Here is an 18,806-nt window from a genome sequence, read left to right on the forward strand (position 1 = left end):
TGTATATAAGGTATTCCCTGTTAGCGCACCTTCAGAGAGCTGGGGAATGGCTGAGATGCAGGAGGCACCACTACTAATCATTTCTATAGTGCTACTAGATGTACGCAGCACTGTACCGATTATATGCAGGTACTTTTCTCTGACCCTAGAGGGCTCACAATTTGAGTTTTTATTACATGGGGTAATGACTTGCCCAAGGTCACAAGAAGCTGCAGTGGGAATTGAACCTAGGTTGCCAGGATCAAAGCCCGCAGCATTAACCATTAGGCTACTCCTTTACTGCCCCAGGCTGAGTTAGACGCCAGTGCTCAGGCAAGCCCACGCGTACCTGGTATGTGATTGGGCATGCCAGCTAGCAGGTACTGCGGGACTTGTAAAAGCCGGGGGAGGGAGAGGCGCGGAGGTCTCCTGGAGCTCACTTTGATGCCAGCTCTACCGAGGCCTTGGGACCCAGCTACCTTTTCTAGGCTTCTACATTCCCATTGGGAGGGGGGGGGAGGGCTCTCCATTTCCTTGTCCCCCCCCCCTTGGGTCTTTTGGGAGGGGGGGGGCTCCCTGGAGCTTTTTTGCTTCAGACCTTGGCCCAGTTGGTCAAGCAGGCTATACAGGTGATTGGGACCCTGTGGTCAATTTTAAAAGGTGGAAACTGAAGTGGGGGTTCCAGTGGATCTGACGGCCTCAGAGAGGAGATTGGGGGGAGGGGGAATTGGAGGCCCCCTCAGACTCCCAGTCTCCCTTGGATTCGGATTCTGAGCGTCCCTTGCCTTGGGAAGTTGAGGAAGAGTGGTTCCATGTGATCCATCTGTTTTGGAGAGAGGAGCTATTTCGCCTTATTGACAAGGTGACGAAGGTCCTGGCCATGCTCAAGCTTCTGGCTACGGACCCCTTGGAAGGGGATCTGCTTCTGGAAGGGCTTACAGGACCCCTAAAGCATTTTCTCCTTCACAAGGCTCTTGTGCGTATGATAGCAAAGTGGAAGAATCCCGATGATCCCCTTCAGGGATGGGGGAGGCCGCACCTCAAATATTGGGTTCCGTTCTGGTTGCTGCATCTCAAAAAAGATATACTGGAATTAGAAAAGGTGCAGAGAAGGGCGATGAAAATGATAAAGGGGATGGGAAGCCTTCCCTATGAGGAAAGGCTAAAGTGGCTAGTGAAATGTCCTCCAAATCTAAGACTGTTCACTCTACCATGACTTATATAACAAGGGGCAAAACAGACATAACAGAATTTTGGTCCCAGTTCCAAGTCAATTTACATTTATTTCTAGATAATCCAAGTAATTTTTCCCGACTCTGGGATGAAACAAAAAGACCTTAGATGCATAGCTCCTGAACAAATAAAAACAAAAAGACTAAAGAAAAAAAAACCCTAAATCATTACCATGGTTTGATACTAACATTATGAACACAAAAAGATTATGCAGAAAACTTGAAAGGAAATGGTACAAACACTTCCAGTTCCTGCCCTTTGGCCTGGCTACGGCTTCCAGAACGATGTCCAGGATCATGGTGGTAGTGGCAGTGTTCCTCCGAAGAAGGGGATTTGAGTTAACCCGTATTTAGACAACTGGCTGATGCAAGTGGCGTCAGAATGGGAGAGCTGGAGACCACCAACCAGGTGATGTCTTTCTTTTTTTGGATGGGTGATCAACTTTCCCAAGAGCCATCTGGTGCCTATTGAGAAGCTGGAATATCTCAGGGTCTGCTTTGGTACAATTCAGGGCAAAGTCTTTCCGGACCAGCGGCACTTCAAGATATCAGGATCAGCCTCTGTGGGTGTGGGCATCTGGATTAGTATGTACACACCAAGTTAGCAGATGCGCTTCTCACTGGAGCTATTCTCTTTATCAGGTTGGAGATGGTCGATATCATCTAGGCCCATTGTTTCACCTTGCAGCACCTTTCTGCTGCTTTATTGTAATTTGCATTTCCTACAGATGTATAAGTATAACCCAGTATAGGAGAGCCTTCTTTTGGGAGAGAACTTACCTCCCTGTTGTCAGGCAGTCTCAACAAACATAATGACATTATTAATCCTTAAAGGGGTTGCTTCTGCTCATCCTAAACAACATTCCGCTTTTTGACTGAACCAGCCAAACACTACCAGTTCATTTACAAACCTACACCCTGTCTTGCCTCTTGTGGGTGGGATACAGTTTTGGTTTCTTCAGGAAGAGATCCTTTTGCTGTTGCAAGAAGCTGTTTCATTGTAGGAAAAGAATCATAGGTTCTATTCCAAGTATTTCCTCATTCATAAAAAGATAGGCGATCTTTACCCCGATCTGAACCTCAAAAACTCCAACTTCACTTCTACAGAGAAGTTCAAAATGAATACCCTTCCCACAATCCTCCCCTATTTCTCCATAGGGGACTGGCTGTGTTTACTTGATCTCAAGAATGCTTCTATATATATACCAATTGGTCCCACCTCTCCAACAATTGCACTTATTGAGCTATAAAACTAACTGAGAGGACTGAGGAGTCTGCTGCACTTAGGAAAGGCTGTGCATGCTCAGAACATTTTTATTAGTTGTGAGCTATGTGAAAGGTGTTCTGTTCCAGAGCAGTTCAACATCATGCACTTTTGTGTCTGATTAATCCTGTAGTCTGTGTAAAACACCTATCCCAGGTAAGCAACTTTGCTTTTTTTTTTATGCAGTTTTAAAGTCTGAATTATTTTTCATATATAATTTTGGCATGTGCTTATATATATTTTTTTTTAACTTCTGTTTTTATTTTTTAAGATTTGAAGGTCACATTAAGAAAACTTGAACATCAGACAGCTGACCTGAAATTTTTGAATAATCAGTATATCCATAAAATTAGATTGTTGGAGAAAGACAGCAAGGCCAAGTCTGAAAAAATTCAGCAGCTCCAGGAAAAAAACCTTCAGGCAGTGGTACAAACCCCAGGTAGGGCTGCTTCACTGCTTTGCCACAATTGGTTATTGCAACATTTTTGTGTTACTTTGCAACTTTTACTGGTATCTCTAGGACAAGCTAAATTTTTTGTTCCTGAAATGTAGAACATATTGCTAGTTCAAAGCCTTGTGAGCTCCTTGTCAGTATGTCAAATTTCAGAAAAAGTGGGTTGGTGATCAAGTACTGTTTGTACTTGATTGTAGTGGGATAGCACTGTGCCATTGGACTACATATCCCTGTAATTCCCTGTAATAGACTTCTCTTGAGCATATGTTCCAGCTTCCTCTGTCTTATGGGGACTTTTCTTATTGGGTGTGTTTAGCTCTAAGCAGCACTTCCATATCATCATGCCGATCAATCCATAGACTGGTGGGTTGTGTCCATCTACCAGCAGGTGGAGATAGAGAGCAATCCTTTTGCCTCCCTATATGTGGTCATGTGCTGCCGGAAACTCCCCAGTATGTTCTCTATCTCAGCAGGTGGTGGTCACACACAGCAGCAGCTCTGGCTAGGTCTCCAAGCCTAATTCTTAGGTTTTGTTGAGTACCTGGGGTTGAGGGCTCTTCTTGAGCAAGTGCAAACCTGGTGGTGCCAGGTCCCTCCTTTTCTCCCCCCTCCCGCTGGCTCCGTTAAAAAAAAAAAAAAAATTGAACGTCCTTTAAGGGCGTTTATTTCAACGTTTATATCAGCGTTTATTGCAGCTGCTCACTGGGACACCAGTTCGTTACAGCTCGGAGCGAGAAGCAAGTAATTTTACCTTTTATAGCGGGCAGGGGGTTCCCCGTTCAGTCTCCACGTGGCTTATGGCGTCGGAGGGCGAGGGCGCGAAGATTCGCTCCCCGGACCGCGTGTGTGCGTCTAGCGGGGATACGGGGATTTCAAAGCCTGACTCGCCTTTGTTTGGGCGTCAGTTTGGAGTCCGATCAGTGTCCCGGTTCTTCCTCCGGTGCGGCGTTTTTTTCCCGCCATAAGCGCCCATCCCCCGCTGCTCGCCCCCCCATTTTGGCCGGCCACTCTGCTCAGACGGCTTCTTCTTGGGCCGCCCTCGAGGTGGGAGACGTTAATGCTATGGTCGCCCTTGATTCGGGCGACGGCAAGAAAGCAGCGAAAGTTAAGTGCCGTTCTTTCCGCGTGGTTCCTTCTCGGAGTTTGGCGCCGGACGCCATTTTGGATGCGCAGCATGTTTCCCCCCCCCGCTCTTGCGAGCGCCGGTTGAGGGTGCGTCTAGGGCTGTGGCCCAAGCGGCAGAAGTGCACAGTCTAGAGGGTTCTCCCCTGAGTTCATTTTCCTGCTGCATTAGGCTTTTCTTATGCTAAACGCTGCCCCGGCTCCCCCCTCTGATCAAGGGGTTGAGGCCTCCGGAAGCAAACACCTTCGGGTGGACTTCCAGGCCCTAGAGGACTCTGTCTCCTCTGATGTAGATGAGGGCAGCGTATCTGAGTTCTCCCAACGGTCCTTTGGGGATTCCTTGGAGGAGACGGATTCCCGCTCGGATGGAGCGGATGACCCCTCTGCAGTACGGATCTTTCGCTCCGAGGATTTGCCCAACCTGTTAGTGCAGGCCGTGAGCATTTTGAAGATTTCCTCTCCGGAGGATGTCTCTCCCTCAGCCTCTGTTGGCTCTGCCATTTTGCTGGGGACGAAGCGCCCGCCTAGAACCTTCCATGTGCATGAAGCCATGCACACCTTGATTTCGGCTCATTGGGATTTCCAGAAGCGAGCCTTAAAGTGACTAGGGCTTTGTCCCGCCTCTATCCTTTGCCTGAAGGTGAACGGGAGGCCTTTCTTGGGCCTACCGTGGATTCTTTAATCACTGCAATGACTAAGAAAACGGCGTTGCCGATGGAAGGTGGCACGGCCCTAAAGGACGCCCAAGACAGGAGATTGGAGGCGGCTTTAAAGTCGTCCTTCGAGGCGGCTGCTTTAAGTTTGCGGGCCTCAATTTGCGGCTTCTATGTGGCCAGGGCGTGCCTGACGCTGGTGCAGCGGGCTTTCCCCTCGGATCCTTCCTTGAGAGCTGATTGGCCAGCCCTGGAATCGGGCTTGGCCTACTTGGCAGACTTGCTGTATGATGTCTTGAGAGCCTTGGCTAAAGGTATGGCTCAGACAGTCTCTGCACGGCGGTGGCTTTGGCTAAAGCATTGGTCTGTTGACCACGCCTCTTAAGTCTCGCCTGGCTAAGTTGCCTTTTAAAGGCAAGCTGCTCTTTGGGGTCGAGCTGGACAAGATTGTGACCGATCTCGTCACGTCTAAGGGCAAGAGGTTACCGGAGGTCAGGGCTCGGGCCAGGGGTGCCCGCCCCGGTTCCTCCAAAGGACGGTTTCAGGAAGCCTGTCGGTATCGCCCGGGCATGTCGGGCTCCTCTGCCCCCTTTTCCTTCATAAGGAACTTCTCCCCCAAGCAGCATTCCTTTCGCAGAGACCGCCGTCCCGGAGGTGCCTCCTCCGGTCCTCCCCCAGGGTCTTGTACCCTACTACTACTACTACTATTTAGCATTTCTATAGCGCTACAAGGCATATGCAGCGCTGCACAAACATAGAAGAAAGACAGTCCCTGCTCAAAGAGCTTACAATATAATAGACAAGAAATAAAGTAAGCAAATCAAATCAATTATTGTGTACAGGAAGGAGGAGGGTAGTTGGAGGCAGGTGGTTACAAGTGGTTACGAGTCAAAAGCAATGTTAAAGAGGTGGGCTTTCAGTCTAGATTTAAAGGTGGCCAAGGAAGGGGCAAGATGTAGGGGCTCAGGAAGTTTATTCCAGGCGTAGGGTACAGCAAGACAGAAGGCGCGAAGTCTGGAGTTGGCAGTAGTGGAGAAGGGAACAGATAAGAAGGATTTATCCATGGAGCGGAGTGCACGGGAAGGGGTGTAGGGAAGGACGAGTGTGGAGAGATACTGGGGAGCAGCAGAGTGAGTACATTTATAGGTTAGTAGAAGAAGTTTGAACAGGATGCGAAAACGGATAGGGAGCCAGTGAAGCGACTTGAGGAGAGGGGTAGTATGAGTAAAGCGACTCTGGCGGAAGACGAGACGGGCAGCAGAGTTTTGAACCGATTAGAGAGGGGAGAGGTGACTAAGTGGGAGGCCAAATGACGGGGCGCTGGTCCATGGCCCAGAGCAGATTGGAGGACGCCTATCCTCGTTTCTGGGCGAGTGGACCAGGGTAACTTCAGTCGCTTGGGTGCTGGAAGTCATCAGAGATGGCTACAAGCTAGAGTTCTGCCGACCCTTAAGAGACGGGTTTGTGCACTCTCCCTGCAAGTCTCCGGTCAAAGCTGTGGCAGTGCAGCAGACTTTGGACAATCTGATCCGCCTGGGTGCGGTCGTTCCGGTGCCAGATGAGCTTGGGAAGGGATGTTACTCCATTTACTTTGAGGTACCAAAGAAAGGAGGTTCTATCCGGCCTATCCTCAACCTCAAAGGGGTCAATCGGGCCTTGTAAGTTCAGCACTTCCGGATGGAGACTCTCCGCTCTGTTATAGCGGCAGTGCAGGCAGGGGAGTTCCTGGCATCCTTGGACATCAAGGAAGTTTACTTGCATATTCCCATCTGGCCTCCTCATCAACGCTTTCTGCGTTTTGCAGTTCTGAGCCGACACTTCCAGTTCAGAGCTCTCCCGTTCGGGTTGGCTATTGCTCCGCGGATCTTCTCCAAAGTAATGGTGGTCATCGCGGCCTTCCTTCGCAAGAAAGGAGTACAAGTCCATCCTTATCTGGATGACTGGTTGATCCGAGCCCCCTCTTATGCAGAGTGCGGCAGAGCTTCAGACCGGGTGATTGCTCTTTTGAGCTCCCTGGGGTGGATCATCAACTGGGAGAAAAGCCAGCTGCGCCCAACTCAGTCCCTGGAGTATCTGGGAGTTCGATTCGACACCCAAGTGGGCAGAGTGTTCCTGCCAGACTATCGGATTGTCAAGCTTCAGGCTCAGGTGGACAAGTTCCTAGCAGCCTCTCCTCTTCGGGCTTGGGACTATGTGCAGCTGTTGGGCTCTATGACGGCCACGATGGAAGTAGTGCCCTGGGCCAGGGCCCATATGAGACCTATACAGCTCTCTCTGCTGCAGCGATGGACTCCAGCTTCGGAGGATTACGCTGTGCGCCTTCCCTTGGATCCGGCGGTGCGCAAGGCGCTGAGCTGGTGGCTGAGGCCAGACAAGCTGTCCGCAGGAATGCCTCTTATGACCCCGGAGTGGGTTGTCGTCACGGCGGACACCTCTGTGACGGGCTGGGGAACCCACTACTTGGGAAGGACAGCGCAGGGGCTCTGGTCCCCTGCAGAGGCAAAGTGGTCTATCAACCTCCTGGAACTCAGAGCCATTCGGTTGGTGCCTTTGGAATTTCTCCCGGTCCTGGCACTGAAGCCAGTACGGGTCCGGTCGGACAATGCCACGGCTGTGGCCTATGTCAATCGCCAGGGAGGTACCATGAGCGCCCCTCTAGCCAAGGAGGCCATGAAGCTATGCCTGTGGGCGGAAGCAAACCTTGAACAGAATGTCGGCGGCCCACATTGCGGGAGTCATGAATACTGCTCAGGCCTTCTTGGACGTCACGAAGCGCTGGGGCCAGCTGAGCCTAGATCTGATGGCGTCATCAGCCAATTGCCAAGTGCCGCGCTTCTTCAGCAGAGGACGGGACCCTCGATCTCTGGGAGTAGAAGCTCTTCTCCAACAGTGGCCGACACAGGAGCTTCTCTATGTGTTCCCGCCTTGGCCTATGTTGGGCAGGGTGCTAGGCCAGGTAGCAAAGCATCCGGGCCAGATAATCCTGGTGAGTCCGGATTGGTCCAGAAGTCCCTGGTATGTGGACTTGATCGGGCTCTCAGTGGACGGCCCTCTGCAGCTGCCAGCGGAGCGGGGCCTGTTGCATCAGGGTCCCGTGGTAATGGAGGATCCCTCCCCCTTTGGTCTTTCGGCCTGGCTATTGAGCGGCAGCGTCTGAGAAAGAAGGGCTTCTCAGACAAGGTCATCACCACTATGCTGAGAGCGAGGAAGCGCTCTACTTCTACTGCTTATGCCAGGGTTTGGCGTACCTTTGCATCGTGGTGTGAGGCAGGCTCACTTTCTCCCTTCACTGCTCCAATTTCTTCAGTATTGGCGTTCCTGCAAGAAGGTCTGGAAAAAGGCCTGTCGCTCAGTTCCCTTAAGGTCCAGGTAGCGGCTCTTGCTTGCTTCAGGGGTCACCTGAAGGGTGCTTCCCTGGCCTTGCAGCCAGATGTGGTAAGCTTTCTCAAGGGAGTTAATCACCTGCGCCCTCCTCTGCACTCAGTGGTACCTGCGTGGAATCTCAATCTGGTGCTAAGAGCCTTGCAGAAGCCGCCTTGTGAACTCTTGTCGAGGGCATCTCTGAAAGACCTGACGTTGAAAGCAGTCTTTTTGGTGGCTATCACTTCAGCCAGAAGAGTTTCCGAGCTCCAGGCGCTATCATGTCGGGAGCCCTTTCTGCAGTTCACTGAGGCAGAAGTGTCTATTCGCACAGTGCCTTCCTTCCTGCCCAAGATTGTTTCTCGCTTCCCTGTGAATCAGCAGCTCTGTCTACCCTCCTTTCGTAGGGAGGACTACCCAGAGGAGTACTCTGCTCTCAAATATCTAGATGTGAGACGAGTCATCATCAGATACTTGGAAGTGACCAATGATTCCAGAAGTCGGATCATCTGTTTGTGCTGTTCGCAGGTCCTCGTAACAGTCTGCAGGCTGCCAAGCCTACAGTGGCACGATGGGTCAAGGAAACCATTGCAGTGGCTTATGTGGCCGCGGGGAAGGTGCCGCCTATCCAGCTGAAGGCTCACTCCACTAGAGCACAGGCGGCCTCGATGGCAGAGGCCGGGTCCGTCTCCTTGGAAGAGATTTGTAGGGCGGCAACTTGGGCATCGGCTCATACCTTCTCCAGACATTACCGCTTCACTGTGGCTGCTCGGGTGGAGGCCCGGTTTGGAGCTTCAGTGTTGCGGTCAGGGATTTCTATGTCCCGCCCTGGGTGAGTACTGCTTTGGTACATCCCACCAGTCTATGGATTGATCGGCATGATGATATGGAAGGTAAAATTCTCCGAGGACAAGCAGGCTGCTTGTTCTCACTGATGGGTGAGGTCCACGGCAGCCCCTCCAATCGGAAACTTCACTAGCAAAGGCCTTTGTTAGTCCTCGCGCGCCCATGCGCACCACGCATGCGCGGCCGTCTTCCCACCCGAACCGGCTCATGTTCGTCAGTCTTCTTTTGTCTGCGCTCGGTACGGTCGTGTTTGCGCCGTTAGCGCCCATTAAGTTGACCCTCGCGCGTCTTTTTGACTTTTCGCTAGTTTAAAAAAAAAAAAAAAAGGGAATTTCGGAGAAAGGCCTTTTCGGTCTTTTTTCCCTTCCCGTATTTCCAGTTTTTGCCCCGTTAAGTTTCCTTTCGTTTTCGGGGTAGGCCCTTTTGAGGCCTCGGGTCGAGTTTTTTCTCTCCCTCTTTTTGGTGCCTTACCGCAATTACAAGTTTTGATTTCGCCAGCGTGATTTTTCCGCCCATGTCATCGAAGTCTCCCAGCGGCTTCAAGAAGTGCACCCAGTGCGCCCGAGTAATCTCGGTCACTAATAGGCACGCGTCGTGTCTTCAGTGTCTGGGGGCTGGGCACCGCCCGCAGGCCTGTAGTCTTTGCGCCCTTTTACAAAAAAGGACTCAGCGAGATTGGCCCAGTGAAACGTGTTGTTCTCGGGCTCTTCGTCGACAACAGCACCGGGAGTATCGAGTGCATCGACGTAGTCAGCGTCAAGACCTCCGACCTCGGCATCGACTGTATCGAGGCATCGACCCTCTGCATCGTCGGTACCGAGACATCGGAAGGCTGCGTTGGCGTCGGTGGTACCGGGACCTCCACTAGTGCTGATGTCGTCGGACGATGGTGCTTCGACTGGAGTGCAGGTGAGGGCTGTCCATTCCCCTGCTGGTGGCGGTGAGCCTTCGGGTGGGTCTCCCCCTACCCTGAGGGCTCCTGCGGTACAGCCCCCCCCCCCCCCGAGACCGACCTTCTTCGGCCTCGGCCCCGAGGAAGCGACGGTTGGATTCTACGTCCTCCTCGTCGGTACCGGGAAGTTCCGGTGACATGCTTCGTTTGAAAAAGTCAAAGAAGCATCGACACCGGTCTCCTTCCCGCATCGGTACCGAGAGCTCTGGGTCGCCGAGGGAGTCGGCACCCAGTAGGCATCGGCACCGGGAGGACCGCTCATCCTCTGTTCAGGAGGTGTCGATGCGCTCCACCTCGGACAGCCCGGAACAGCCTCCACGCCCGGAACAGACTCTGACTTCGATGCCTGCATCGGCTTCCATGTCTTTCTCCACAGCCGCCCTGCACGAAAGTCTCCGGGCCGTTCTTCCAGAGATCCTGGGAGAGCTGTTACGCCCTTCCCCTCCGGTACCGGGGGTGCTTGCGCCTCCGGTACCGTCGAGTGAGGCGCCGGCTGGCCCCTTGCCCGGGGTGAGGTCTCCGACATCGATGCCGCTTGAGGTACCGACTGCGGTCGCCTCCCAGGAAGGCTCCCCGACGACGTCGGCGGAGGGAGCTTCGCCGGTGCGGGCGAGGGAGTCTACCTCTCGACGCTCACACCGTGGCCCTGTTTCTACGGAGTCGAGCCGGGCACGGCTTCAGACACAGGTTCATGAACTTGTGTCTGATACCGTTGGTGAGGCCTCGTGGGAGGAGGAGGAGGACATCAGGTATTTCTCTGACGAGGAGTCTGATGGCCTTCCTTCTGATCCCACTCCCTCCCCTGAAAGGCAGCTTTCTCCTCCCGAGAGTCTGTCTTTTGCGGCCTTTGTCCGGGAGATGTCTACGGCCATCCCCTTCCCGGTGGCTGTGGAGGACGAGCCCAGGGCTGAAATGTTTGAGCTCCTGGACTATCCTTCTCCACCTAAGGAAGCATCCACAGTACCCATGCATCATGTCCTAAAAAAGACATTGCTGGCGAACTGGACCAAGCCTCTAAGTAATCCCCACATTCCCAAGAAGATCGAGTCCCAGTACCAGATCCATGGGGACCCAGAGCTGATGCGCACTCAGTTGCCTCACGACTCTGGAGTTGTGGATCTGGCCCTAAAGAAGGCTAAGAGTTCTAGGGAGCATGCTTCGGCGCCCCCGGGCAAAGACTCTAGAACCTTAGACTCCTTTGGGAGGAAGGCCTACCATTCCTCTATGCTCGTGGCCAAAATTCAGTCTTACCACCTCTACACGAGCATACACATGCGGAACAATGTGCTGCAGTTGGCGGGCTTGGTGGACAAGCTCCCTCCTGAGCAAGCCAAGCCATTTCAGGAGGTGGTCAGGCAGCTGAAGGCGTGCAGAAAATTCCTGGCCAGAGGGGTATATGATACCTTTGATGTTGCGTCCTGGCCCGCTGCTCAAGGTGTGGTGATGCGCAGACTCTCATGGCTGCGTGCCTCCGACCTGGAAAATAGGATCCAGCAGCGGATTGCGGACTCGCCTTGCCGTGCAGACAATATTTTTGGAGAGAAGTCGAACAGGTGGTAGAGCAGCTCCACCAGCGGGATACCGCTTCGACAAGTTCTCCCGCTGGCAGCCTTCAGCTTCTACCTCCACAGGTAGACGTTTTTATGGGGGAAGGAAGACTGTTCCCTAATCTTCTGGTAAGCGTAGGTACAATCCTCCTCGATAGCCTGCGGCCCAGGCTAAGCCCCAGCGCGCTCGCTCTCGTCAGCAGCGTGCGCCTCAGCAAGGCCCCTCGGCTCCCCAGCAAAAGCAAGGGGCGAGTTTTTGACTGGCTCCAGCAGAGCATAGCCGACATCAACGTGTCAGTGCCGGGCGACCTGCCGGTCGGGGGGAGGTTGAAAGTTTTTCACCAAAGGTGGCCTCTCATAACCTCCGACCAGTGGGTTCTCCAAATAGTCCGGCAAGGATACACCCTCAATTTGGCCTCCAAACCTCCAAAATGTCCACCGGGAGCTCAGTCTTACAGCTTCCAGCACAAGCAGGTACTTGCAGAGAAACTCTCCGCCCTTCTCAGCGCCAATGCGGTCGAGCCCGTGCCATCCGGGCAAGAAGGGCTGGGATTCTATTCCAGGTGCTTCCTTGTGGAAAAGAAAACAGGGGGGATGCGTCCCATCCTAGACCTAAGGGCCCTGAACAAATATCTGGTCAAGGAAAAGTTCAGGATGCTTTCCCTGGGCACCCTTCTCCCCATGATTCAGGAAAACGAGTGGCTATGCTCTCTGGACTTGAAGGACGCCTACACGCACATCCCGATACTGCCAGCTCACAGACAGTATCTGCGATTTCAGCTGGGCACACGTCACTTCCAGTACTGTGTGCTACCCTTTGGGTTCGCCTCTGCGCCCAGAGTGTTCACGAAGTGCTTGGCTGTAGTAGCAGCGGTGCTTCGCAGGCTGGGAGTACACGTGTTCCCATATCTCGACGATTGGCTGGTGAAGAACACATCCGAGGCAGGAGCTCTACAGTCCATGCAGATGATTATTCGCCTCCTGGAGCTACTGGGGTTTGTGATAAATTACCCAAAGTCCCATCTTCTCCCAGTACAGAGACTCGAGTTCATAGGAGCTCTGCTGGATTCTCGGACGGCTCGTGCCTATCTCCCAGAGGCGAGAGCCAACAAATTGTTGTCCCTCGTCTCGCAGGTGCCAGCGTCCCAGCAGATCACAGCTCGGCAGATGTTGAGATTGCTGAGCCACATGGCCTCCACAGTTCATGTGACTCCCATGGCCCGCCTTCACATGCGATCTGCTCAATGGACCCTAGCTTCCCAGTGGTTTCAGGCTGCTGGGATCTAGAAGACGTGATCCACCTGTCCACGAGTTTTTCTCAAATCCCTGTATTGGTGGACGATTTGGTCCAATTTGACTCTGGGACGTCCTTTCCAAATTCCTCAGCCACAAAAAGTGCTGACTACGGATGCGTCTCTCCTGGGGTGGGGAGCTCGTGTCGATGGGCTTCACACCCAAGGAAGCTGGTCCCTCCAGGAACGCGATCTGCTTATCAATCTTCTGGAGTTACGAGCAGTCTGGAACGCTCTGAAAGCTTTCAGAGATCGGCTGTCCCACCAAATTATCCAAATTCAGACAGACAACCAGGTTGCCATGTATTACATCAACAAGCAGGGGGGCACCGGATTTCGCCCCCTGTGTCAGGAAGCCGTCAGCATGTGGCTGTGGGCTCGCCGTCACGGCATGGTGCTCCAAGCCACATATCTAGCAGGCGTAAACAACAGTCTGGCCGACAGGTTGAGCAGGATTATGCAACCTCACGAGTGGTCGCTCAATTCCCGAGTAGTGCACCAGATCTTCCAGGTGTGGGGCACCCCCTTGGTAGATCTCTTTGCATCTCAAGCCAACCAGAAAGTCCCTCAGTTCTGTTCCAGGCTTCAGGCCCACTGCATACTGGCATCGGATGCCTTCCTCCTGGACTGGGGGGAAGGTCTGCTGTATGCTTATCCTCCCATACCTCTGGTGGGGAGGACTTTGTTGAAACTCAAGCAAGACCGAGGCACCATGATCCTGATTGCTCCTTTTTGGCCGCGTCAGATCTGGTTCCCTCTTCTTCTGGAGTTGTCCTCCGAAGAACCGTGGAGATTGGAGTGTTTTCCGACTCTCATCACACAGGATGAAGGGGCGCTTCTGCATCCCAACCTCCGGTCTCTGGCTCTCACGGCCTGGATGTTGAGAGCGTAGACTTTGCCTCTTTGGGTCTGTCAGAGGGTGTCTCCCGCATCTTGCTTGCTTCCAGGAAAGATTCCACTAAGAGGAGTTATTTCTTTCTATGGAGGAGGTTTGCCGTCTTGTGGAACAGCAAGGCCCTAGATCCTCGCTCTTGTCCTACACAGACCCTGCTTGAATACCTTCTGCACTTGTCTGAGTCTGGTCTCAAGACCAACTCCGTAAGGGTTCACCTTAGCGCAATCAGTGCATACCATTACCGTGTGGAAGGTAAGCCGATCTCAGGACAGCCTTTAGTTGTTCGCTTCATGAGAGGTTTGCTTTTGTCAAAGCCCCCCGTCAAACCTCCTACAGTGTCATGGGATCTCAATGTCGTTCTCACCCAGCTGATGAAATCTCCTTTTGAGCCACTGAACTCCTGCTATCTGAAGTACTTGACCTGGAAGGTCATTTTCTTGGTGGCAGTTACTTCAGCTCGTAGAGTCAGTGAGCTTCAGGCCCTGGTAGCCCAGGCCCCTTACACCAAATTTCATCATAGCAGAGTAGTCCTCCGCACTCACCCTAAGTTCTTGCCAAAGGTTGTGTTGGAGTTCCATCTGAACCAGTCAATTGTCTTGCCAACATTCTTTCCCCGTCCTCATTCCTGCCCTGCTGAACGTCAGCTGCACACATTGGACTGCAAGAGAGCATTGGCCTTCTATCTGGAGCGGACACAGCCCCACAGACAGTCCGCCCAATTGTTTGTTTCTTTTGATCCCAATAGGAGGGGAGTGCTGTAGGGAAACGCACCATATCCAATTGGCTAGCAGATTGCATTTCCTTCACTTACGCCCAGGCGGGGCTGGCTCTTGAGGGTCATGTCACGGCTCATAATGTTAGAGCCATGGCAGCGTCGGTAGCCCACTTGAAGTCAGCCACTATTGAAGAGATTTGCAAAGCTGCGACGTGGTCTTCTGTCCACACATTCACATCTCATTACTGCCTGCAGCAGGATACCCGACGCGACAGTCGGTTCGGGCAGTCAGTGCTTCAGAATCTGTTCGGGGTTTAGAATCCAACTCCACCCTCCTAGGCCCATGTTTTTTCTGTTCCAGGCTGCACTCTCAGTTAGTTGGATAAGTTGTTAGGTCAATCTCAGTTATGTCCTCGCCGTTTCGAGGCCCAATTGACCATGTTTGTTGTTTTGAGTGAGCCTGGGGGCTAGGGATACCCCATCAGTGAGAACAAGCAGCCTGCTTGTCCTCGGAGAAAGCGAATGCTACATACTGTAGAAGGTATTCTCCGAGGACAGCAGGCTGATTGTTCTCACAAACCGTCCGCCTCCCCTTTGGAGTTGTGTCTTCCCTTGTTTTGTCTTGCTACAGATGGGACTGACGAACACGAGCCGGTTCGGGCGGGAAGACGGCCCGCGCATGCGCGGTGCGCATGGGCGCGCGAGGACTAGCAAAGGCCTTTGCTAGTGAAGTTTCCGATTGGAGGGGCTGCCGTGGACGTCACCCATCAGTGAGAACAATCAGCCTGCTGTCCTCGGAGAATACCTTCTACAGGTATGTAGCATTCGCTTTATGTATCATACCTGATAAATTTTCTTTCCATTAATCATAGCCGATCAATCCATAGCCCCTCCCAGATATCTGTACTGTTTATATTCTGGTTGCATTTCAGGTTCAAGTTAGTCTTCAGTTCCTGTTCAGGAGGACTTCGTGTTCAAGTTTTTTCAATTGGATTCTTCAGGAGTTGAGACGAATTTGTGTTACAGTGAGCTGCTGCATTCCTCTCCCCTCCGTTTTAACGGGGCTGGATTGAGACCTAAATTCTGCCGGCACTCCCTTCCGCTTCGTGCGGGCTGTAGGGCAGCTTTGTAGCCCTCCCGCTTTGGCGGTGTTAGGGTCAGTCAGCTCCTCCCCGCGGTTGCAGGATAAGCCAGATCCCCCCGCATCGGCGGGTGTGGTGTCCCTCCCCCGCTCTGCGGGATGAGCTGGACGGATTCCCCTCCCCCACTTGTGTGTGGATGAGCTGGGTTGATTCCCCTCCCCCGTTCGGCGGTGGTGAGCTGGGCAGAGTGTCCCTTTGTGGGTGTAATTCTCTAAGTGCCTGAGTCCTGCGGATGGAGCTTTGATATCGACATACTGAGGAGTTTCCGGCAGCAACAGACCACATATAGGGAGGCCAAAAGGATTGCTCTCTATCTCCACCTGCTGGTAGATGGACACAACCCACCAGGTACGATACATAATTTACCTTTGCCCCTCCCCCCCCCCCCCCCCCCCAATTCTGTCTTCTCTCGAGGTTGTAAAAAGTTTAACTGATCTTGAAGTGCGTGCTTTTAAGATTACTGTGGTTTCATCACCTACTCTTTCTTATGTAAGTATAAACAGCTTTACCACTCAGCATGTGCTGAACCCTCTCACAGTCTCTCGTGCCTAGGAGAGCACTGGTTTTTGGTTACTACATTAAAGAAGAGGTGAATCAAGAATTGAGTCTATTCTGGTGAAGTTATATACAGACGTAAAATAAACAATCTGGGTTTCAACCACTACTAGCAATAGTCAACACACCAAATGTGTATGAAAAAAGTACAAAAATAGGAGGAAAAGACCTCAGACATGTCTGTAGACTCGCAACAAACTTAATACTGACATAGCAGACCACTTTTGATCATTGGCCAAAAACCTCCTAAAAACCTCTACACAATTTGACATGCCAAAATCTTTTTGTCGTAATTTTTGAATTTTTAATATTTTCATATTTTTTTCATAACCAATAGTCTTGTCAAAATGGCAGTTTTCATACAGAGAGAGAGAGCGCCTAGTGTAAAGCTGCATGCATAACTGATTAAATGCAGTGAGCTAGCAGAGAAAGAAATCGCTTGCATCCTTCCCTCCCCACCTGCTGTTTCAATTAACTATCATTCCCTAGCGACAGCAGCAGATGAATCCAGAGACCAATGGGGTGTGACCATCTACCAGCAGGTAGAAATAGAGAGTGCTGAATTGAAGTACTATATAGGACGTCATGCTCCTAGCCCAGTTGGAATTCTCTATCTTCAGCAGGTGGATGGACATTCCCATGTGCTCTTGGTTTCTGTGCTGCTGGCTCTACTGTGCTAGGCTAGTTCAGTGTAGCCTTGGGATGAGCAGCTGTTCGGTGCTACCTTTAGGGGGGTACACCTGGTCTCCCCAGGTCTTCTTCCCACCCAGCTCCCTCATGTGCCTTTCCTCACTTCTCTTTCCCCACAAAAAAAAAAAAAAAAAAAGACAGGAGATAGAGCGTTAGCAGGCTGTGCGGTCAGGGTTTTATTTATATCTGATTTCCTGACCTGGTCTGGAGGATTGCTTTCATCAGTTACAGGGGGCATAAGAGATGGTGTGAGTGCTGCAACAACTTATCAGCAGGGCCTTACTCTTTGGCGAGGTGAGTGTTCTGTGCAAAGCTTCTCTCTGTGAGTTCCCGTTAAAAAAAATGGCGTCATTGTGGCAGTGCTTGTTAATCGCTGCTTCTGCTGTAATAAGCGGTGAACAGTGTTGGACCGGTGTCAGGGAGGTTGCAGCAGTCCTCCAGTGTCAGAAGATGCTGGTATTTTCCCGCGCGCTGGAGCAGAGTAAGGAGCCTTTGTCTCAGGGTGCGCTGGCAGCCATTTTGCAGATCAAGTCAGGGACCATGCTGCCGAGTTCGGTGATGGAAGATTTTAGTGACACTCAGCTGATGCTAGCTTCTGACCAGCCTGGGGTTACCAGTAGGGCCAGGCTGTCTGACCCATTCTTCCTGGAGTTCGTTTTGCTCCTTCATAGAGCTTATTTATTGAAGCAATCAGGTCAGTCTACAGGGGCTCCTAAATTGGGGGCTTGTTTGGACCAGGCTCCTCTGTGTTCTTCAGCCCAGCTGCCAGTGATCCCTGCCCCCAAAGAAGGAGTTGTGCCCTCGGTGTCTGAAGGGTGGGTCCATGGTTCCCCCATCTCCCCTAGTGTCCTGAGAGAGAGTTTCTGGAGCCGCAGTGTCTTCTGATCGCAGCTGGGGTTGGAGGAAGGGGAAGTTCCTCAGGAGGAAGCGGATGACCCCTCTGCGGTGAGAGTGTTTCACAAGGAGGAACTTCCTTCCTTTATTACCAAGGCTGTTCAGGCTCTTAATATTGTATCCCAGATCTGACTACTTCAGATGTCTCCATCAAGATGGCCAGCACTCGGAAGCCGCTGCAGTCTTGTCAGTGCATGAGGCCATACTGAAGATAATTTCTGCTGAGTAGGAAATGCCTGCAGTGCCCTACGAGTGGCCAAGCTCCACATGCCTAAGTTAGATGCATTAGTGGCAGCTATGTACTGCTATGGATTTACAGCCTGTCTCACTGACACAGACTACTGAATAATTACCATGGATTCTTTTGGATTTGTATTAGATAAATGAAACCTTTATTAGAGGTGCTAAATCTACGATGATTAAGATATATATATATAGTGATTAAACTATATACACACAATGATTAGCTATATAAACAATCATTACATCACTGGTCTCTACATCTAAGCAATGCTAAGAGTTCTTAGACCAGGAAAGGAAGCAATAATATATTATATACATACAACATCACTGGTCCTTACATATCCAGGCTCTTAACATCAGTTGGGGGGGGGCCTGGTTCACAGCAAGAGCCAGGAGCTTCTTTGACCAGGAACAGATCCTCTGCGCAGTGCGTCCACTCACAGATGAGCCCCCACTCTGCTGTAACAAGCCCCCTTTTTATTAGGCTTAGAGCTCATGTTCAGAGCTAAGGAATATTACAGAATGCTTCTTTGTTTAGGTAAACAAGCCATACTGTGGGAACGTGGTCACATGTTTTCCAAGTTCAGGTGGCCAGGCTGAACGTCCGGAAAAAAAAGCACAATCCTCCCCTTTGCATACCAAATTAATTAGAGCTGTGTCTTATCTTCTGCAACTTGTTTTTGTATTTACAAGAAAAGTTACTTTCGGTGAGACAGAAGATTTCAGAGTTCATTATCGATCAAAGCAGGATTGAAAAAGCAATCCTTTAATTTTCCATTACAAGCTGTCACCAAGAAGACCACCCTTCCCATTGAGGGAGGGGTGGCCCTGAAGGATGTTCAGGATGAAGAAGCTGAAGGCATCTCTTAAGCTTTCTTTTGAGGTGTCAGACTTCTCCTTACAAGCAGCTGTTTGTAGCTCCTTTGCTGCTTGGGCCTGTCTTAGTTGGGTGCATCAGTTTGCTGATGACA

General features: G+C 51.7%; 1 protein-coding gene across 1 annotated transcript in view; it reads left to right on the forward strand.

The window, feature by feature from the left end:
- CEP135 (centrosomal protein 135) overlaps nt 1-18,806 on the forward strand; it is a 445,305-nt gene that overhangs the window by 17,063 nt on the left and 409,436 nt on the right. Inside the window, exon 3 of the mRNA XM_030191406.1 lies at nt 2,747-2,914. Coding sequence (XP_030047266.1) covers nt 2,747-2,914 — 168 coding nt within the window. The remainder of the gene's footprint in view (nt 1-2,746; nt 2,915-18,806) is intronic.

This window comes from Microcaecilia unicolor, chromosome 2 (genome assembly GCF_901765095.1).
Source record: "Microcaecilia unicolor chromosome 2, aMicUni1.1, whole genome shotgun sequence".
Classification (NCBI taxonomy): Eukaryota; Metazoa; Chordata; class Amphibia; order Gymnophiona; family Siphonopidae; genus Microcaecilia; species Microcaecilia unicolor.